The sequence below is a fragment of the Netta rufina genome (genome assembly GCF_964035555.1).
Source record: "Netta rufina genome assembly, chromosome: 2".
Taxonomy (NCBI): Eukaryota; Metazoa; Chordata; class Aves; order Anseriformes; family Anatidae; genus Netta; species Netta rufina.
In genome coordinates this window covers 81,088,020-81,111,037 of record NC_140124.1, presented here as the reverse complement: position 1 = coordinate 81,111,037, position 23,018 = coordinate 81,088,020, and the positions used below count along the sequence as shown (strand labels likewise).

General features: G+C 41.1%; 1 protein-coding gene across 1 annotated transcript in view; it reads left to right on the top strand.

The window, feature by feature from the left end:
• DUSP22 (dual specificity phosphatase 22) overlaps window positions 1-23,018 on the top strand; it is a 40,478-nt gene that overhangs the window by 9,446 nt on the left and 8,014 nt on the right. Inside the window, exons 3-5 of the mRNA XM_084283225.1 lie at window positions 2,608-2,690; window positions 17,402-17,451; window positions 22,766-22,840. Of these exons, the coding sequence (XP_084139351.1) occupies window positions 2,608-2,690; window positions 17,402-17,451; window positions 22,766-22,840 (208 nt within the window). The remainder of the gene's footprint in view (window positions 1-2,607; window positions 2,691-17,401; window positions 17,452-22,765; window positions 22,841-23,018) is intronic.

Below are 23,018 nucleotides of genomic sequence, written 5' to 3'. Positions count from 1 at the left end.
CCTGGCACGATCAGTGCTTTTGTTGTCAGTAGTAGGGATGGGAAAGACTCTGCAGCTGAAATTGAGGAAAAAGAAGCTAAGTATGGGCATAGGAGGGAAGAGGAAGACTTCTCCAACGTGGACTGCATCTTCTTATACCAGGAGTGAGTTTTCTGAAGGCTTTACTCAGAAGTGCCCATTAGCTCAGAAGCGTTTCGGTGTATGAAGCAAAACATTAGGTAATCTGCTGTGAGGAATAGTCCCACGTTTGAGGGACCTTCGGGGATGCACAAGGTAGATTTCTGCCAGGTTTCCTTCATCATCACATTCTGAAATGGGGTGGTTCAAAATGCGAGCCTGCCTGTGGTTGTACAGCACTGCACTATAGTAAGGAAGTTGGCATTGCTGTCAGTGGTAGGCGATTCTTCTGGCTTTTGGAGGTTCTTTACATAACCCCTTACATGTTTGGGAGTTTATGGTGCAAGACTGGATATCTCATTTGTACTGCTGTTGAAATCAGCGTTGTCTATATTATCTGTAGAAGACTTATGGCAGGGGCCAGGGGGAGCAAGGGGGATTTCCCTTCATAAACTGTTTACAATTTAGACCCAGATAACACAGTCACTGGCTGGGAAGCTTTTTCTCCTCTATTTTCCGTGATTTGAGTGATTGGTTCCTAAATATATTAAGGACCTGACGTTACCCTGGGATGCAGCTTGCTTCTGGGAATGTCTCTTACTGTGTAGTTCTCATTTAGTCAATTGAAGAAGTAAAACCTTTCAATCCTTTTGAGTTGTACTCTATCCATAAGGGTTTTAAGACTTCACCGAAGCAGTCAATGCTTAATGTGGGTCATAGCTACTTCTGAAGACATTTGCCCTGTATATCAAGCCACTACTTACCATGTGGGTCATGCTGATAATTAGGGGATGGGATCTCATTATGCTAGGTGTGCATTCACACCATGAGTTCTGGCCAGCAGGCCCTGAAGTCTGTTGATTTTTAGACACGTTTAGGTTGGCTTCTAGGGTTTCCAGCCCCTTGCCTGCCTAGGTGTTCTCAGAGAAATCAGGACTGTCCAGTACGCTGTTATTAAATCTGAAGGTCTGGTGTATTAGAAGACCCCTCCTGGCAAACGCTGGTATTTCTTCTTTGAAATGCACACTCTGAGGATCTTAGGATATTTTAACTGTTCTGTGAAGCTGGACCTTGTTTCTGTTTTAGATGGAATTTGTGCTAATTCTCTCCTGAAGGACTAGGTATCTGTGTTAGTCGTACAGGCTTGAGCAGCAGCAAGCGAAATTGATTCAGTTTTGAATCTTTCTATTTTATTAGCCCCAAAGGAGCTTTCATAATTGGATGAAGGTTAAACTTTGTTGCCTCTTTTTTTTTTTTTTCTTGTGTGGATCTTGTTCATGGGGCAATATAATTAAATGTCCAATTCCTCTTTCAGATGCAGAAAAGGCATTGAAACTTTATAGTGGAGTGGAATAATACGAAGCAGGAGATGCTGATTGAACTCTTGCCTGTACATAAAGAATGTACAGGTGATGCTATTGTTATTTTTGTACCTAGAGAGAGCCGGTTTGAAACCTCTGTGGTCAGTGCTCTTTTTTTTGTGTGAAACCAGGCTAATGTGAACAGATTGTAGGGGTTGATTGGGAAGGCAGGTGTTCACATCTTAAAACCACTGCTGTAATTGCCATGACGTGTCGTGCCATATTCAAGCAAAAAGGTCAAAAGTAAGTGGACACAAATTCACGTTTACCTGTATTAGTGGCTCTTTGGGGTCATTTTCTGACACGCTAATGGTTAAGCATGGGGAAAGTTGTTCAATGATGACAGATAATCTATTTTACCTTCTTTCTCATAGAAACAAACCCATGTTTTCACAGTATCTAGCAGCAAAATTTCTTTCACCCGAGTTTGCTTTCCAGTTTTGAATGTTTGAAACTCCTTGGTCAAAGGTCTAGGAACTACCTTTTCACAACTATGCTTCCTTGCTGCAGCATATTTCGTGCTTTCAATATCTCCTCAGTCTCTCTTCGGACTTAAAATTAAGCTGTGTATTAGCTAAATGCACCTTTGACCCTGCTAGTCCACAGAAAGTAAGAATTTAGTTGTGGTGCTGGCTGGCCTGTTAATACCTTCGTTCAAATGATTCAAGCCACCTGGTTGGCTTCACTCCTCAGGCCTGGATATCACCAGGTTGATCCCCCAAGTGAAATTGTATCTCCTGAAGGGGGATTTGTGGGTGAGAGGAGGTAAGCTATTTCGCATGGAGCTCTGGCTGCTTGCTCAGATGGCCATCACCTGCACACAGGCATGCACAGACTTATATTTCAGATGCAAAATACATGAAACTTTTGACTTAAGAACACATTCCTGAGTCACTTAAGCTTGTTCTTTATATAGTATATCATTTGTTTTGGAGTAGAAATGTTTCTTCCCCTTCCCCCTCTGCTGATGGTGTTCTAGAACAGCTGCATTTGGGGTTTTGCTTTACTTCACGAAGCTTCAGAAAGAAATGTAGCAATGACAGTGATTTTCTGTGTGTACAAGGGAAAGGGGAGTGGGCTGTTTCAAGAGATTAAAAAAAAAAATCTTCCTTTTTTTCCTTCATCACAGATGCCCGAGATGTAGAGCAATTGAGCAAGAATAACATTACGCACATTCTTTCCATTCATGACAGTGCCCGTCCTATGCTTGAGGTAAGAGGGGTGGGTCTGCCATAAACCTATACTTTGCAGTTGAGTGTCACGCTCATCTTGGGGTTAATTTCATGTTCTGTATGTTTGCTGTTTTGAAACGGAGTTTGGAAATGTTTGACAGCTGTAGTCTTTGGATTCAGTCACAAATTCTGTTGTTGCTGCTGTTACAACAACAAGGAATGTAGCTGACGAGGGAAGAGACAATTATAGTGTCAATCAGTATAACACAACAATGGGATTGTTATTAATCTAATAGTAAAGGTAAGTTTTCTTCTGTGTGGAGTTCACACATCACTTAAACAACTATATTCCTGTTCCCCTTTTCCTACAACCAACTCTCCTTTGTACTAGGCCGCTTTCCTGAATCTTTAAAATGAATCATCTGAGAAGCTTGCAGTCCTTTTCCCTGTAAAATAGCCTTACTCAGGCTTGGGGTGTGGGTGAAACAAGTGCTCTTTCATATAACATTACCCTAAAGCAGCAGAGCATCTGTATGTCTCCAGCACTGTAACGTGAAGTATTATTCCCCGTTTTACGGAAGGGGAACTGAGCTGAGGAGTTGAAATGACACAACTTGCTGTGTCATCTTGAGCAGCGAAAGAGCTGGAACCAGGCTGCTGGTCTCCTGTGTTTGACTCAACTGTCAAACTTTCTTTATGCCATGTTACCTTGAGAAGAAGGAAGTGTGGCTGGGCCTTGCTACACCTTAAAATCCTGATTTATATTGGAATTCAAGGCTTACTTCAAACTTAGAAGCGTGTGATGGTTTTACCACAAAAAAACTACTTTTTGTAGTGTCCATTTAACTTACGGTGTGCCTGATGCAGGTTAATTTGGAAACCTTGAACTTCAAGACTCTCCTTAGTTGAGGAGAGTTGCAGTTGGACTGACTAGAGGAGATGTAATGTTTCCTCTAGGGTGTAGTTCTCTAAATGAGCCGGGGTTTGACTTGTTTTATCGTCATGATTAGCAAGGTAGGAAGACTAATTATGGCACAGTTCAGCTGCAACCTCAGGCCAGTGTTCCTTGTGGTGTTGGCGGTAGTTTTGGCAGCCCACATGCTGACCCTTTCCCCCCCCCGCCATCGTTTGTGGTGGTGCATCTGTTTGTGGGTCTGCGTGGTGAATAGATCTGGGAGCTCGTGTGAGTTAAATATAACCAAGTCACCTTTTCTAGCTACCCCCACAGAAGGCATGAATGATTACATTTACTGAGATCAGTTCCCAATCTGGTTCATGATGCAGTCTGAAAACTTACAGGGGAGTGGGAACAGTGACTGGCTGAGGGTGGACCTGCCTTGTTCACCTCTGCCTCTGAAAGAAAAGTTTCTCTAACTGTGCCTTCTGTTTTTGCAGCATGCAATATATTTGTCTGTGTGCTGGTGGTGTGGAAAGCTAAACTTCTCCCTAGAAAATATCTGTTAGGTTGTGTTGCTTCCTTTGTTATTTACTCCTTTGCCAGGTTGTAGGTAGGTTTCTGTACAGCTTCTGTATCCACATGGTGCTTGAGGCTTGTTCTCAAACTCACTGAAATCAAATGGGACAGCTTTTCTGATGCATTTTCAGACGTCACTGGCAGCAAGTGAGGGCTCATTGTGTTCAGAACACTTGATGTTATTCGGCCCTTTAAACATGCAATTGCTGTGATATGGGAAGCATTTTTCCCTGAGGCGCCCTGTTTTGTGTGTGTGCATTTATGTGGATGCTGATCATCTCTGAGAAGCTGTGTTTATTTTTTTTTTTCGTGCTGTGGTAGTTGTATTTATCTTTTACTAACAATATTTTAAGTATTTCCTAATCATCCTGTAGGAAATGCTACAAATATTTCATTAAACCAAGTTTTCTCTGCAAGCCATGGAAGGGTAAGTGTTTTTAGAAGTAGAAAAAATGATGTTCCTGACATCAATTACCAAATTGACAAATTGGTGACAAATTACCATATCTCGTCAGATTTTGAAGTTACACTAGTGATTGATGTGATGCACAAATTCTTCTGATACAGCACTTAAAGCTGAAAACCTTGGGTAAAGAGTGAAAATGACCCATCTGGTGTCATTGTCCATACAGGGTAGGAGCAATACTCCAGAAGTCAAAGCAAATGTCAGCATATAAGGTGAACACCAACTTGTTAGGTTGTAAAATTACTTTCCATTTTAGTAACTGACAGCATTGCCTCTCTCAGAGTATGTGATATTACAGACTGTTTTCACCTGTTCGTGTTTAAAGTATTCACAGTAGCTTTTAAATTGTGTGCTTCTTTCTGTGCTTTGCCTATGCTGCAGTATTTGGAAATACGCCTCTTTAGTTCCTCATAGCTTACTAGCTTGCTTGAAAATGACTGTAGAGTTTCACAAAAAACACTTGTTATATCGGTTTAGGTTTCATAGTGTGTTCCTGTTGAGGAGAAATGATTTAAAACGAATGTTTTCTCACTGAAATTTGGTTTCAGAAGTTATTTTGATGATTATTTACAAATCCTCATGGACTTGCGAGTTACGGGTGTCTCATAATCAAAGTTCGGCCCTGGGAAGCTACTGGGGACTTTCAAGCTGGGATAACTAGAAAATGTAGGTTGAATCAGGTGGAATATAAGACCTTTTATACCTTTAGACATTGGCAGCATACATTAAGTACAAGACATAGAATTGATTTGTAAGGCTTCAAGTGTTTTAGAACGGAAGGGATCTGCCAAAATCTGGACTAATCTATCTTGCAACATTGCCACTTAATTCCTTTCATATAAACTGCTTCAAGAAAATTTGTCCTCTAATAAAAAACAAATCTAGAATTAATTTAGATTTAGAAAGCATCCTAATGCTGTGACTTCAACGAAGTACACCGTTGCTATGCGGGGTCTTAACCACTAAGGTAAGCATTTTTGTAGTCTAAAGATGCAGGTTTATAAGTCCATCAGAAAAACTATGGGTAACTGGTGGCCTGTCCAAGTGAAAGGACTGCATGCCACATGGAACAAGGTTTGTTAACTCAGAGGCATGGAAGGAACCCCCTGAGTAAGAGTGGTGTCTGCCAGCACCGTGTGTATTCCTGCACAGAGGCATTAGCCTACTGTTTTATAAATCCACACAAAAGGCACATGCAGAAGAGAACAATTATGTTTCTTGCCACCTGCTTTCTAATCTCTCTCTCAGCTAGTTCAGGTTTGAAAATCTCTATTCAGATTTAGAGATTCTAGGGGGAGAGTGAAAGGCAGATGGGAAAACAGGTATCCATGTGCTTTAAATAATTGTCTATCTGGCAGTGGCCAGTTGGATCTCTCAGTAGAGCTCTTTTATTAAGGACGGGATAAATAGCTTTTGGGGGTGGAGACCAAAAGGCCTAAAGGCCTGACTTCTGCGCCATCCAGATATCCTAACTGAGCAGGTGCAGTCAGAACAGACAGTGAAGATGGGCACACTTAATTCTTCCTGAGCAGTTTTTCCCCCTGTCTACAGACAATATATTTCTTCAGAAAAATCCAGCTAGGCCAGTTAAAGCCTTTTGCTTTTGGATTGCCCCTGCAACCATTGCTCCTTTGGGATACTCTACAAAAGGTGTGAAAAGGCCTCCCAAGATACATTCCTGTCAAATACAAATGTTCTTTACCTGCTGGAGCTTTTCAGCATGTTAGAAGAGACAAAACCTAATGTGTTCCAACATACCTTGCTGCTATTGAGTAGTACACACAGCAAAGTCATGTCAGTGACCTTCACCTTAATTTCAGTAACTCTGCTCTGTTAAGGCTGGGGTCTAACAACGTTTGTGCCACTTGATCTAAATGAAGGAGGTAAAGGCAAATCTTGTTAATTGTGTTTACAGCACAGCACAGGTTACAGGTCTGTTAAGTGATGTGTTTCACCGTGGAAATTCCAGGTGTTTGACCTTGCTCTGAGGGATGGTGCTTGGAGAAGGATGTGAGTCCAAACCAAATAGCATGCTGGCATGGACTGTGCAGCTGCTTAAACAAAACTGCATCCCATCCTGGGAAGCGTGTGCTGTTCTGGGCAGTCATGTTCCAACAGATGGACTTGGGGCATCCTTAACTACCATTCTTACCCTTTCCCTGTCCCCTGCCACTGGGTGCACACGTGGCGAAAGCAAGAGTGCTTCCTCCACTGCATTGGGCAGTGGTTGCTGTGTGTAATGCAGGAAGGCACTAGTGCTAAGGGGCGCTGGAATTTCTTCTGTTTTGACAGTCGTTCAAGTCCCAGAGACCAATATCCACAGAGATTTTGGTCTCTGGGACACGGAGAATGATCTGATTACAGCCCATGGGTCCCCATGCAGAGGAACCACCTCAGAATACCACGATGTGCCTGGCTGACAAATGAAGTTGGATGCATTCAGGCTGGAAAGAAGCAAGGCTTTTAACAGGGAGAGTAAGTTGTTGTTGAAACATATGGCCAAGGCAACAGTGGATTTTCTTACGTGCTTCACTTCTGTGTGGAATTTGGTTCAAGTAAGGCTGTTACAGAGGTCTTGTTTCTCAGTCCTTGGTCTGTCCGAGATGCTTTGGGGTGCCAGTTGAGGGGACTGCTGTGTATGTTATAGACACCTGTCCATCAGTCCGGAAGGGGACTGAAACTACCCGCTTCTTTCACATGGTCCACCACACGTTTGTCAGTTACTAGTAATTTTGTTGTTTCTCTTGAGTAACGCCACAGGGTTTGACCTAGCAAATGCTTCAAATGTCTTACCAGTCACCTGTGGTTGCGGAGCCCTTTGGGATTAATTGACTTGCAGCGTTGTCATTGTTAGACAAGACTACTCGTGCATCACAGGGCGCTGTGTATGCTGCTCTCATCTTGGAGACATCGTGATGACCACGGTCGTGTAGGTCTTAAATAAACAGGACTTTACCTGGGCGTTCTTGTACTGTCCTCTGTCACAAGCTTTCCATGTTAACAGCAGCTCTGTTTACAACACATTGCAAACATTAGGAGTAGGTTTTTGCATGTGTGCCGCGTGTGAGTTTTTTCTGTGCTTTCTGTTGCTAGAGAATGTTTTTCTTTTTAGTGTCCTTTTTCAGATAAGGAGCGTATCAGCGTATGTGGCAGTTTCAGTTGAAGTCATTTGAATGAAGCGTCAAAAACTGAAATCCCAGCAAAACATGCCTGATTCTGAGGGTCTTGGGGCTTTTGTCACGTCTTTCTGCCCAGTGCCAAAGCACTCGAGGTTTAGGCATCCCCATATCATGTGAATAGCCAGTCTGTGTCCTGGTGATAAGCATGTATGCAGGTGGTGCTGTTTCAAGTCTTGTGGCTTGTTGGATTTCTCCTCTAGACAAAAAGAGTGATCTTAAAGCACTGTGTGGATTTTTCAACGCTGCAATGTCTTCCATTTAGTAAGAAAATTAATACCTATGAAGCATCCACTCTTCTTTGCCTCCAACGCTCAAGATACTAGCTCTACAAGTTGTTTTTCTCCCCATTCTGCATAGTTAACCAGAGCACCAGCAGAGTACAGTTATTTGCGCTTATTTTCTTTAATATTCTGGTGGCATTAACAGTATCATCTTAACCTGGTACATGTTGTCTCCAGAGCAGTGGCTTTCTTTCTCATTTTCCTGAATCGATGACTATGTAAATATGGTAGGTAGGTGGAGGGGGTGGTAAAGAACAGCTAATTACTAACTCAACTAAGCGTTTTTCTTTTCCAGTCTGATTGTGCAGCCAGAACAACTTGAATTAATTGTATCTTTAAGGTAAACCTCATGGGCCAGGTCATCTTATAAAGAGTTTGATTTTCCTTGAAAGTTTTCCTAGAAATTTTTAAATTTCTGTCAGAGTCGAATTAGGGTTTCAAATACTCAGTCCCTGAGAAACTGAACTGAAAGGGAAAAGCATGGCTAACACTCTGTGCTGTTAGTTTAGAACAATCTTTCATATTCCTCGCGTAGACAGCCAAATACCATAATAAAACAATATGGCCAACAAAAATGTACTCTAATTAGAACAGAACCAGTGTGTGAAACAGAAGTTGTAGAAGAAATAAGGTAGCAGAGAAGCTGTACAACTTTTCAGCACCATTTTCAGTGCTGAATGTTGTGATATACCTGCTCAGTAAGGTGTTAAGGATAAGAAAGTTGCAGCTCGGGAAATAGCAAGAGAATGTATTGGATCGAATTTATGAATTAAAAATAAAAATTGTCTGGAAATAGAAAAACTAAACAGCTGATCACTTGCCAAAAGCTGAAAATTATTTCCAAGATCTAATGGTCATAAAGTGCAGATAATAAAGTATAGATAATGTAATAAATAATGTCATAAAGTATAGATAATGCATTCATATCAGCCTGCATTAAGATCTGAAATCTGACTTCATGTTTTTAAACCTGTCTGGATGTTGCAAATCTTACTGCATTTCTAGCTGGACCTTATAGCTTTGCATGTCTAAAGCTCATCTGTAAACTATACTTTTGCGGGTTTTTTAGAAAAGGAAAGCAAACTAATCTGTGGAGGAGCTGAACTGGCTGCTCTGGTATAATGCAAGTAATCTGCCTCTACATTTTTGGATAGTATTTTTGCTGAGGTGTTTATTTGTTTGCTTGTTTTTTCTATGTGCTATTGTTAGCACTCAAGAATATGATGGGGTTTACTATGGGGGGCTTTCACAGAAGCTATGAAGGGGGTGATAGCCTCAGCATTTTTTAGTTTTCTAATTCTCCCTTTCCATCAGCACTTCGTGGTAGTTTCTTTCTCTCGGCTACACATTCTGGACAGGATTTTTCTTTCTTTTTTTTTTTTTTTTATTTTTTTCTTTCTGTTGTGTGTATTGGGGCATACAGTGCTGAAACAGATGGAGAAAAAAAAAAATCCTGTCATGCCCTTTGCTGCTTCAACTCTGGAAGTGCTGAAAGCCACTTCAGTGCTTTCTTCTTTGGTTCTGTATTGTGAAGGAATATCCCCACACAGAAAACAGTCCAGAAAGTATTTGACTGGACTCAAAAGCATACCATTGCTCAACATGAGATAACTAAAAAGAGGAAAAATTGGGAGACTAAACAGTCAACATGTGCTAATTCTGGACAGATGTGGCTCAGTGAGTGAGAAAGGCTAGTCTGTTAAAGCTGTGTTACTATGTTGGATAGCATACAGAAGCCTTGAGCTGTAGGAGCCCATTCATATATCAGAATCGCGTCTTGATGATGTGCTGAAAGAAGCCCCTGCTCGGTATGGCCGCACAACTTGTTCTGTGCGTAGGCTTTGCTGTCTTCCGTATCCAGCCCAAGCACTTATGGGAGCCATTAGAGTGAGATGGAAAGTCAGCCTTCAAAATCAGAGTTGCTAATATCATATCACAAGGCCATTGCTGTTGTATCGAGATCAGCTCTGGAAATGATTTAATCAGGTCAGGGTATTGCATTTCCATTTCCACCACTGAGCTCTCGTATCACCAGTGTTGCTACCAGTGTTGCCACCACTGGAAGCCATCAGTTTTCAGCCTTTGTGCTACCATCAAGAGGAAGTGTAGAAGTGCCTCTTCTACTCAAAAACTTAACTTTCTTTTACGGTGTTTCACTGCTTTTTCATGGTAAGGTTTTCCCCTCATGAGATGTTTCAGAAGACCATGCTGAGCAAAATAGCTACCATTTTTCTTTCAGGTGTAGCAGCGCCAGAAGATTTTCTCTAGCTTGAAGTAATGCCCAGTCCGGCTTTGGCTCTGCTTGTGAAGTTAGGGCCTCTGACTAATTTTTCAAAAATGACTTTGGTGCCCTGCTAAGAAGCCTCCAAGAGACTTCCACGGAGCAACTTTTAAAGTGTGTCAGGCCAGGTCTTCGTCATGAGTTACCCTTGGCAGAGGCCGCTGTGGTGGCGATGCACTGAAATCAGTTCATCGTTTGAGTTGCTCAGCACACACCAGCTGTGTCACGGGAAGCATGTTCCTCTAGTGACAGGTGGTAGGAAAGAAAGGGTGAGGAGCTTCAGAAGCTTTCAGTAGCCAGTTGTTGGTATGAAGGGTTTTTAGACCAGCAAGTGCTTGGGCCGGTGTGTCTCACTGGTTGGATACCACGTTGACTGGAGCAGAACAAATGCTCTGGCCCACCCTGTGGAGAGCCTTAATCCAAGTGTGTGATGTGAGCGTGTTCCAGAGGTGTTGCCAGCGTGTTCCAGCACTCCCTGAGAGAAAGGGGCAAGTGGGATTTATTGCTTTATCGTTGTACTCAGAGATTCCCCCTTAGGGTTCAGGAACCAAGTGTGATAGGCAGTGCTCAGATGTTAGGTTTGCCACGACGTGTCTGGGGGTTTAAGTACACCCTCTAGTAAAGGCATATGAACAAGGTCCTTCCTCTCAGCTGAAGTGTGTAGTCCTGTAAATACTCTCGTTTACATCTCTGAAGGAGATGTAAAGTGCAGTTATTAGTATTTTCTCCTACTTCCCATTCTTTCGGGTGAGCCAGGTTAAAGTTACCATTCACGTTTAGGGTTAGAAGCAGTATGTGCAGCTCTTTGTAAGTCAAGTCAAAGCCTTGACTTCGCAACATTTCTCCTTATAACATTAGAAAGGTGGACTGAGAGGAGAGATTGGGAAGGGGAGCTTTAGTAGGACACTTTTTGTATTTGTGACTGGCAATTTCCAGCCTTAAGGCTGGGCTTTTCAAAAGTGTTGCAGAGCCTATTTACTAAGAAAACCATAAACTTCACAAAAAAACCAACACAACACATATGACTTGCAAAAAGCTATTTTATTATATAATAATACAACACAAACTGAATGTATAAATTCTATTGCAGGAGCTTCCTGCTTTTCTGCAGTTCATATTCTCCATGTAATTTCAATTTCATTTATAAATATTTTTTCAAAACCAAACCTGAATGTGGTGTTCACTAAAGTCAATTAGTGGTTGTGTTTTTTGCTGAAGCACAAATGTATTTTCTATGAGTCATTAATAAAATCAACACCGATGGTGATTGCTACACAAAGCAACTGAAAGGACAAACAAACGGTTGAATGGTTTTTCAGTTTAGCATGTTCAGTTTGGTGTATTACTGGACAAAACTCTTGATCAACTCTTGTTGGTTTGGCTTGAGGAAGCTTCGTGCTGGCTGTTTCCCACTTTAGCTTTTTTGCTGAAATGCCCCTAAACAAAAATAAGTCCTGTCCTCATCTGTTGATGTGACGACTCAAATTAACACATGGTTTTTGACTAACCTGAAAGAACTTGCCAGGTGCTGGAGGTTTTCTATTTGCATCTGGGTTCACAAATTTAAGTTTAGGGTTTTAGGTTTAAAAAAAATTTCTTGGAAGTCGTTGATGGTATCTTTACATAAATTTAAATATAGCGAGGTTTATTGCCAAAAATACAATCCTGCTCTTTTTAAAGTATTTTTTTATCTAACTCCACCCCCCCTGATGGAGAACAGATTTTTGTAATTTTACGTTCTTTTTTTTTCATCTTTCTTCCTTATCTTTTAACATTCTCAGTTCTAGATTCAGATTTCCAGTGCTAAGAAGAATGTCCAAAATGTTGTATATATAGCAATGGAGGGGACCGTGTTCTGAAGAACGTCTGCCAAGTGTACTGAGTTTTATATAAATATAATTGGTCTTTAAACTATATGTTAATATGATTTTAGCAAGTAATCAAACTGAGACTCAATCACTTCAGAATGTCTTTTTCATCATTAGAGAGGAGAAAATGTCCGTATAGGTGCTGCGCTTCTCTCATAGTACTACTCTTTACACGTTATCCTGTTTGGAGTTGAATTTTTTCTTGGTATTAAGATTTGTGTGCTCTTTAGAGATCTTATTTTTAGTCGCTGACCCATTATCTGACATGTAATACGTGCAGAATTTTGCTGTAGCAAAATGACACATCTACATGTTCTACTATGAAAACAATGCCAGTTTTTGCAAGTTCAGTTAAAATGAATGAAGCTCGAGTATTTTTTCTTTTTAAGCTAAGCCATAGTAAGTAGATCAGAAATGGAGCATTCATTAAGAAATTGTACTGTTATCTTTCGTGAGCACTATGTAAAGTACTGGATTTAATAACAAAGATGTATTTTTTTTTAAGAGCTAATAACATTTAGAAGGTCTTGTTTTAGTGTTACTGGCTTTTCCAAATGTGAAATTACTGTTTGGTTTCCGATCTTAGTAGATTAACCTCAAAAAAATAAACACAAGTTTGAAAAGGCCTGCAATTACTGTAGTATCTTTTTAACTTTAGTGTAAAACCTCTGTGTCCACGCGTTCGTGTGTGTGTGTGTATATATATATATATATATGTATACATATATATACACACATATATATGCGCACCTAAACCTTTTTAATCTTAATACCTATATATTGACTGTCACGGAACTGATTTAGTTCTAGAACCTCTGAAATTGTGCAAGTGTTGTAGTTTCTCAAATACCAGTGAATTTTAGAAATTTTACCAAACTCTCGCTTGTTTCAACTTTGACAGTCTTGAAATCAGAATACTTGCTCTAGTTTTGTTAGCTCTCACTGTATCGGTTTAACTGTAGCATGTAGTTTCAGGGCCTAAGAGACAGAAATCTAGTTTTGGTGGTTACTCTGTCTGCTGAAACAGAAAACAGAAAAGTAAATTATGTTTTATTTTATTCATTTTTTTTTTTTAATCTTAGCAGTTCAAATGCAGCAGAAGAAATAGGAGTGATGTTTTTAATTGACTGGGGTGTCAGAGTCATCACGTGGATAATCAGTAAAAAGTTTAGGAAGGTGCATGTTTCAGAGGGTTTGTTGGTAAAGGTGATTGAGAAAGTAAAGTGAGCAGTGATTTAAAAGTACCAAATGGAGAGTAGGAGTGAATTGAGAGACAAGCAGAAGGAAACTGTGTTCAGCATCTCATTGACCTAGAAGCTTAGATTTGACCTGATGAGTATTCACTGGAGGACAGCCTTTTCTTTTGCATTAGGATGTGTGTGAAATGTTTCATTAACGGAGAACATACCTATTTTCTGTTTAATGAGAAAATTGGGTTGATTTTTTTCTGATAATCTGGGAAAAAGGTGGTTTGGAAAGAGAAGACAACTGGCAGGTGTCAGCTGAAGAAATGTTTGAATAATAACATTGGCACCAGTATTCAATAAAGTTAATCTCATACTTCATGTATGATTTAATACTTCTTTTTGCCTGTTCTTACAGTTGCAAGCTTTTCTCTTTGCTTTGAGCAAATACCATGGTTTTGGAACAAGTAGCTATTCTCTGGCACCTAATTTCATGTGTGCAGTTGAAGTAACACAATATCTGTTTTGAGGTGTTTTGTCCTTTCTCCACTGAATAATTCTTAGAAAACCGTCAGTCCAAGGGAAGAAAAAACATTGATTTAAAACTAAAAAAAAAAATCCAGACCTCCATACAGCGTGACATTAACCTTATATTTTGTATTCCCTTCACTAATGTGCAGTTTTGGATCAACTCTGTATTGCGTGTGCAACCAGATTAATGTTTATTGAGTGAAGCTGCTGACTCGGTACTGGTTTGGAGATTGCTGAAATTTTCACTGGGAGATAGTCTGCTTGACTCTTTAACAGTCTTTTGATGTTTAGCTTACTCTCTTTTAGTTGTCGTGTTTCAGTGGTTGTTGCCTGCTTACATCTTAGGCTTTGCAGTTTCAGAATTGCAAGCAAACTCTGCAGGATAATAAAATAGCGATGTCTGTGTCTTTCTTGCATGCTAGTACCCCATCTAAAATGTTGTAGCTATTTACTTGTTTCCTTGACAAAGTGTTCTGCTTTGAGAGGTCCCTTTGGGACAGTTCTTAGATGTTGTCTGCAAAGGTATGTGCTCAGGAGGAAGAATGGTGTCTTGGGGCACAAATAAACAAATATTATGATCCTGGGTAGTGTTTTTTGTTTTTTGTTTTTTGTTTTTTTTAAATACAGACAAGAGGGTTCAGTCATGAAGTGTCTTCCTATTGCCAATATGTTTTAAAAAAAGAATGTGTATCCAGCATATGTGAGTAAAAGCTAATCCCAGCAAAGTATGAATAGCTACACAAAAAAAATCCTAATGGGTCTCATTTATGAAAACCTGCCTTGTGCAGTCCTGTGTAGCTGCTGTATTTCTGGTATCCGATTGTGATGAATGATATTTGATTCTATCATTATTATTGTTTAAACATAAAGACGCAAAACTTGATGGTAGGGTGGGATCCTCGGGAGTTACCAACTCTGGCCAAACTGCTTGGGTTAAAGTCACAGAGTTTCACTGGTTTATTTTTTATTTTTGTGCCTGTGAGAGTTGGGTTAGGCCACTGCACAATACTTCTGAAATCCCACCTCTAGCTATTTCTGAGTTGAGTGTGTGATTATTTCCTCACAGGGAGGAGTCCATCACCACAGCCTTCCAGAAACACCACACGCAAGACACGCATCCGTCCAAATACCAAATTCCAGTAGCTTCTCAAAGAGGAGGTGTTTAAAGTTATTTTAATCAGGCTCATTGGCTGATGCTGGGCATTTGTCGGCACAGTAATGAGAGGAGTGCTGGTGTTACTTCACTGGAAGTTGTAGGTGCTGCAGTAGGATCAGGCTCTGGATGAGCCATTCAGTACCATATGCGGTCTCCTACAGGCGAGTTTCATGCTTGCTTGCGGTACTGGGAACTAGCCAGCCATGACAAAGAAAAAGAACACTGTGGGTCTTCACCTTGTGCTGGTGCTACTTCTGCTTTTAGAGTGAACATCATCTGAAAGCCCCTCTGCATGCAGTTTGTGAAGAGCACTCAGCATGTGCCACGGCTTCTGAAATCCGTGGAGCAACTTGTATCAGTCAGCCCATGTTGTAGGAGCAAACCCGAGGCACATAGCATATGCTAGTGTTAACCTGTTGCCTACTTCAGTTTTCTTTGTCTTTCTTCCCTTGGCAGTGCGGTTAATGGCATGGATTGGTGCAGAGGTGTGACAGATTGGCATACACGTTTACTTTCAGGTCTGAGGCCCTGTTTCTACTGGAGTGACTCACTTGGAAGTGATGCTAGTGTCCAAGATGAACCTCTCAAATGTGTCGTACAAGGTTGTTATCGTAATTACCTGTCACAATGCAATTACCGTCCTTGGTTCAGGAGCCTGTTAGTGGATGTATTACTACTACTGCAAGTTTCTAAGTGGATGCATCTACATGAGCCCTTGTGGATCACCTTATGGCTCTGAGGCCATCCTGGTGCCTCACAGTAGACATCCCTTATCCTGACACAGGGCAAGGAAGTCTGGTAAAGCACAGGCATGCTCTCAAAACTGTGTGGCTGTGAGGAAAGCACTGGCCAGAGAAGTTCTGTCAGGCTGAAAGAAAGGCTGGTGCTTTATGGAAGTGTTAGTCAGGAGGTGGGGGTGAGGGATCACCACATCCTTTCTGACGTAGCGGTGAAGTTCATGCATCTTGTAGAGGATTAGTGTGATGGTGTGTCATGGTGCAAGAGGCCAGGGCCACTCACACAAGTGGTTATTATTCTTTGGTGTGAGGTGACAGGTGAAGTAACAAAGTGCTTGTAGGGAAGAGCAAAGAGAGGATTCTGAGCCTGCACAGTAAAGGCGGTGCTGGAGAAGATGCTACCTCAGGTAGCTGTCACATTTGAGCAATGAACTTTTCACACGCAGCCTTCCACCTAGCAAATGAAATGCCTGGCAGATGTGTATTATGTTCCACCTTGTTGGCAAATGTCACTTGAAGGATCTCTTGTAAATAAACGTTTGATTTTTTTTTTTTTCCCTTGTGTGTTACTGGATGAGTGTGCAAAGTTATCAGGGGTTTTCATATTGTTACAGAAAGATAACCTAATGTGTATTTTGTGGTGGACTCTTTGCTGTGAATCCTTATCTTTACAAGTACATCTGAAAAATTTACAACTCTGCTTATCTCAGATGCTGAAAGACTTCCAGTGAATAATTTAGTTTTTATGTATTTGAGCTGAAACCTATTTTCTTGGAAGTCCTATTTGAGAAGTCAGCTAAATATGCTTTCAGAAGCGTTCGTTTTCTTAATAGTCAGAAGGGCAAAGGGGGCTTTGAAAATAAAATGACAGTTAAACTGAGCGTTAACAATGCAAAGCAGTAGAGTATGATTACACTGATGTTTTAAATATACCCAGTAACACTTCCAATGCATGAGAAGTGCTTGTCAAACTTCCCTAATTAATCTTGTAACTTACTATGGTAGCTGACTAAAATGGTGAGGCTAACTTTGTGGAAGAAAAGTACGGGTTTTATGGTTGTCCTTCTTGAACTTTCAAAAAAAAATTAATTTTAAAAGCAAAAAGCACCCCACAAACATAATTTTCTTCTCCAAAATGCATTGCATTTTGTTTGGTTTACCAGCCATGTGGAAAAAAAAAATGATTAGCACAGATTCAAAAGAAATTGCTTATCACCATTTTAAGTTGAAGGCTTTGTTCAGAGAAAGGGAAGGGCAGGAGACAACTTAGTTTTACTAGAAAAATAAGAATGTGATTTTTGGGAAAAAAAAAAAAAAAAGCTATGCTTTTTTAGTAAAGATGTTTCTATTTTAAAAATCTTGCTGCTGGTCCCTTGGATAAGCATAACTAAGTTAAGTCTTGGCAACAAAGCAGATGTGAAAACAATGTTTTAAAACCTGGCTGCACAGAGATGGTAGTTGCTTGTCTGAATAATGGTGCATCTTCCTCAAAATCTGTAAGGCTGCACCAGTCTAGACCACGAGTAGCACAGTAGTAGATAAGTGCATGTGACTTGGATGTTTTCTTCTAATTTCTTTTTGCTTCTTTACACAGGGAGTGAAGTATCTCTGTATTCCTGCTGCTGACTCACCCTCGCAGAACTTGTAAGTAATTTAAAAATAAAACACAAAAACACAGAAGTCCTTCAGTACACCACGGTGCCTGTTTCATAATAACCTAAAAGATCTGATTCTGATCTCTCACAAATATTGCACTAATGTGTTTTTTTATCTGTTAACAAAACACAATAATGCTTTCTTGCAGCCACTTCGGTTCTGCCCCTGCTTTTTGTAAGGGGTTTATAGGAGGGTCAGTGCATAAACATTGTTCATCCATTTCTGGCTCTAAACTGTAGGGGTTCCTCAGTGTGCCTGCTTGGAATTTATTCCCAGTTTATTCTAGCCATTATTTTTGTGAATCTTTTTGCTTGACTACTCTTTCTTGCTTGCACTATCTCTAGCCCCTAAGAAGTGGAAAATATGTGCAAAAGCTATGAAGCCTGGTGCTTCAAAGGTTAAAATGAATTCCTCACAGTGGGCCTTTTATAAAAAGCCCCAGTGTGCAAAGTACTCCTGCAACTGTCTGCTCTGGATGAGTTGCACCTACGTCTGAAGGCCCCACTGCACTTATTAGTAGACTGGCATGGTGGGGAATTTGTCTGCGCTGGAGTGATTGTTGCCTTGAGCATGTATGTACTGAAACTGCTGAGTCCCAGCCTCGATCTTTCTCATTGCTGCTCACATTTGTGAAATGCTGATTGACTTGCCCTTGGTTTTAATGTTTTGAACCAGTGAACTGAAGGTGCGTGGCACATCTTGATTCCAAAGAGAAATCAAAACAAATTTTGTAAGAGAACTTGGATGGTGACCAACTCTTTCTTCTAGAACTCACTGTTTATGTTGGGGACAGATGAGGGGGGTTTCAGCCACATCCTGCTAGCAAGTTTTGTAGAGAGGCAAGTACTTGAAAGAAGCCTGGTATGTACGGAAGGAAATGCAGCACTGCTTTTCTCTCACATCACAGCAATATTCCGGCTGATGCTTTCGGTGGATATTTTTAGAGAGTGTATTTCTCATACCCTAGAAAGATTCCAGTGTGGCATTTGATGTGTATTGGTTTGTCTTCTCATTGTGATGCGTTTCTTTAATGATTAAAAAAATAATAAAAAGCTCCCACCACCAACAAATAAACACAAACCAAAAACAAACAAGGCCCCCTTGTCCCCCTCCCCGAGCCACAAACCCTTAATTTTCAAGACAGGTCTGTAATGAGAAGGCAGATGGTTAACTACCTTTGTCACAGACAACTAGCTACGTTTGATACTTAAACTAAAGTAAAAAATCAATCCTTTTTTGTAGAGGAAAAAAAAAAAAAGAGATTAGAGGGAAACGTTCAATGTCTTATTAATTGTTCATTGGTATTCTGAGATCTGTAGCATTTCTGAAATGTTTTCCAAAATCTGCTTCCTTTTCTTAGTAGAGATCTGGATCAATTCAGGGAAGGGACTAGAGGGTGCAACATTTGTGGTGAATATTAATTATTGTACAGTTCAGTCCCTCCATCACTGTTAAATATCAAGGAGTTATATTGAAAAACCACCTCCAGCACTTGAACTGTCTGGTGTGGTATCAAAGCTATTAAAGCTTCAGTAAGAAAATACAATATTTGCATGAGTATTGTTTCTGTTATGCTGAAGGCGTCTATGATTCTTGCTTTGGTATCAGGTGGTTGCAAGCAAACGTCATTACTTCTAATACTGAGACATTTTATCACTTAAAATAAAACTTGATGACTAACCGATTTTTCTTTTTTTTGCTTTATACAGTGCAGAAATTCAAGTAAAGTCAAATCACGATGTCCCCAAGCAGTGTTTCTACTTGCTTTGCGCGTACAGCCCTCTGAAGCAAGAGGAAACTGTTTTTGTTCAGACTGTGAGGACATGACAGTCATATCTAGGAATGGGTGACCGCACCATGTATATGCCCCCTTTGTGGAGGGGGAGATAAATGGGGAGGAGATCCCTCTGCAACACCCTTACATATCTACCCTCTTCTCAAAGGAGATTCTGGTGGTCTTGGGGAAAGAAAAAAAGAAAAGCACCCTCCTGTGTTGCATATCCTTGTGTTAGCAGTTGCTGCGAGGCACGACAGACTGGACATGCACTGCTCTCTTGCATGTGTTGCCAAACAGCAAGTTTGTCAGAAGCTCCTGGAGCTTTGTTGCTATCTTGCAACTGCTGGCAAGTTCAGGAGGTCCAACTGAAGGCCCTAACCCACTGAACTTTGGGTCTGTGAGCTCCTAATTCACTGCAGCTTAGTTTTTGTGAGGGGAACTTTACATAATGCACCAGTAATCAACATAGGCTTGTTTAGTAGATCTCTTATCCTCAGAGGGATGAATTGCCAGAGAAATATAACAGGGATTTACTTCCCTGTTAATACATGAGCACTCACTGAAGTGGCTTGAAAGCTTGCCTCTGCTCCTGCGTTCTGCACCCACTTAGTACAGCAACACAGCAGTTGCTGTTGAGACCAGAGGTGCTTCCTAGGAGTTAAATGAGTGTTTCCCTGGACCGTGAGTATTTTGCCTTGGGCCACTGACTTCCCCAGAAATGCAATGTCCTACAGAACCTGTTACTAATAGGGTATTCTGTAGAAACCAAACCTTCCGTTTCTGCCCTGCTCTAACCAATTGTCTTAGGCTCTGTGTTTCTAAGGAACTAGCATCCAACCGTCAGGCTGGTAATGGTGATAACCCAGAAGCCAGGGAAACCCATTATGAAAAGCAGTTTAGGTGGACCTTTGCATTTAGATTGCCAGAGGAAAGCAACATCAAGATACCTCTTCCTATCTGTTTTTTTTTTTTTTTCATGCATTCTTTTTAGCCTTTATAGTATTTCTAGAAGGCTGAGCAGCAACTGTGATATTTAGGTCTGGTGTTGTAACTCGGCCCTCTGGCTAGCTTTGGATAATCCAGTCTGCTACCGTATAAGTTTAGGTAACTTTGACATCGTGCTTGTAAGGGCACTATACTGGTTCTTCTTCCTGTGGTGTTTCCCACTGTGAAGATGGTGCAGTTTGAGACTGAGTTTTAAGCTGGGAGATGTAACAGTAAGATGTCACATAATTAATTGTATTGAAGTAGCTGCTCAGTCCAACAAACAGGTTGTGATTCAAGGCATTTGTCAAGTGTTTTCCTGTTACAGATGATAATCAACTATTCTGTGGTTAATGTAAGACTTGCCATTCTTTGTGTCTCTGGCAATTGCCTCACGGTTAACTGATCCTCAATCTCAGTTTTTTGTGTAAATAAGTTTGTGTCATAACTTTGAAAATGTGTTTAGGCAACCGTGTCCGCTGTGGAGCCAGCAATGCTCTTATACCATCGGTTGTGGAAAAGCACGTTTCTCTTTTTCTCTGACTCAAGGTGAGGAAGGGTTGTGGTTCTACAGAGCAGCCCTGGTTCTGAGCTTTGCTATTTCTCTTCTCATTTTCATGATTGCCTGCAGACACTTACACTTGACAGTGAATCAGCAGACTGAGTGTCAGCAATAAGGAAGGACAAATAAAACTGAGTGAATGGCGTTCACTGCTAGCTATATATAGAGCCTTGCAAAGGTGCTGTGCTCATTCACAGATGCTTTTCAAACCAAAGCATTGAAGTGTTTAACCAAAAGTTGTGCTAGACCATTGAAGTGAATTCACGGTGCTTGGAGCTGCTCTGTTGGCCAGATTCTCTAGAGAGAGAGAGGAAAGATAGGTGTATGAGAAGATAGGGATGTTGTCAGTCCAACCCTAAGCAAGCTTCACCTGATCAAATCCACTTGATCATGGGCAAGCAGTCCTGATTTGTGCAGTAGCAATGCCTCTTGTACACGCAGCCTGGTGTCATTTGTCACCCGGGTTATCTATGTGAAGCTGCTGATTCCCTACAGGTGGACCCGAGTGTCATGATTTGTTGCAATTCAGCCAGTGAAAATGTTTTGGAGAAGCCGTCTGAGTAGAAATGCATTCATAAGGCTTCTTTAGTTGTCTTTGCTCATCTCAATTGATAAGTTTCTTGAGAAACACAGAGTCCTGAGTTTACTTTCTGCCTTAAAGCCTGGGGTTAGCTCATGCCGTGACGTTTTTCTTACAAGTTGCTCAAGTTTCTTCCGGCTGCGTTCTCTGTGTTGCATCCAGTGATGCAAGAACCGCCGTGGGGAGCGAGTCCTGGCTTTGTGATCCTTCTTTCTGGATATATCAGCTTATATATCAATGCCTTTGCAAGTCCCGCAGGCAGTCGCTCTTGCATCAGTGTCCTCCTTCAGTTCTCAGTGTTTACAGTATCAACAGCTGCACTCTTGGGCAGGAAGGGAAGCTTCCTTTTATGTGGGCATTCCTGATTTTTGTGTGGCTGCTGGTGCCGGGCTGAGGTTTTTTCTTTTTACCCTTGTGGTATAATATACACTCAGCGGGAGGGGAAACATCTTGAGTACAGGACGTTGTGTTTCATGGGTGTTAAGTGCAGTGTGCTTTCAGGTTCGTCTTTGCTTCTTGCGAGGTGTTCAGTGCCGTGCTTTCTGGCAGTCTCCCGTCTGTGCTACTACTTGTGAGCTTGACATGCATGAGCACTCAAAGGCTTAAGTGAACTCCAGTTCTGTTGAGCTGAGAGGTGCTGCTGGCACCTGTGGTCAATTACGGACAGCCCCAAGGGGTTTCAGCCCAAAGGGCAGGGGCAGGGTAAGCATTTCTTTTCCATGAGTCTTTTTTTTCCATGTTTTCTACCACAGTGCTTAACAAAATGTAGACTGTAGGCAGGGATTGGATGCTGTGCTAAGTAACAGCGGGGTCCTGAGATCTACAGGGAGGAAGCTAGAAGGAGATGAAGTAGCCAAGACTTGAACAGAGAATTTTTTTCATACCAGTGACAGAAGGGAAAGATTTCATGTTGCGAAGAGTCATAATGTTTAGGTGTGTCCTAGTGCATGGTTTGAAGGAGAAGTCAAAGTTAAGCTCCAGTTTGGGTAGCAGGATGCTGCTTTGTGAAAGGCAATATACTGAGAGTTCGTGTAGCCATGCTGAGTTTCACCTGATGTCAGAGTATACTCAAGGAGACGTGAGGTTGAGTTACTAGTTAAAAGAGGAATAAAACGCAAACTGAAACACAGACTTGACAATCATCAGAACAAAGCATTTGCTAATGTTTATCGCACCATAGTACCTAAAATACCAGTTTCTCCTTCAGGTAGCATGGTGAAAAACGATGCCAGTGAATTTGGGGTTTCATCGATAGATATCAGCTTTCACATTGCAAGCCCCGTGTTCAGTTCTAAATTCTCGAAACAGCATTAAGTAAGCTTTCGGATGCATTTTTCTCTAGGTAGTGATTTTACTAAATAGAGCACTTTCTTTACTCCCCTTCTGCTTCTGTTTTCAGGGCAAGGCATTTCAGAGAGAGCATCAAATTCATCCATGAGTGCCGGCTTAAAGGTGAAGGCTGCCTAGTTCATTGGTATGTGTATCCCTGATCAAGAAAGCTTCAAGGTCTCTGTGCTTTTACTTGTATGTTCATCATGTTAATGATAAGGTAGTGTTTATCTCCATTTTATAGCAAAACCTGTTTGGACTGAAGTGCTCTTTTTATTTGAGGATCCCCAGAAAATTTGCAAATGCTATTAAAGCATCACGCA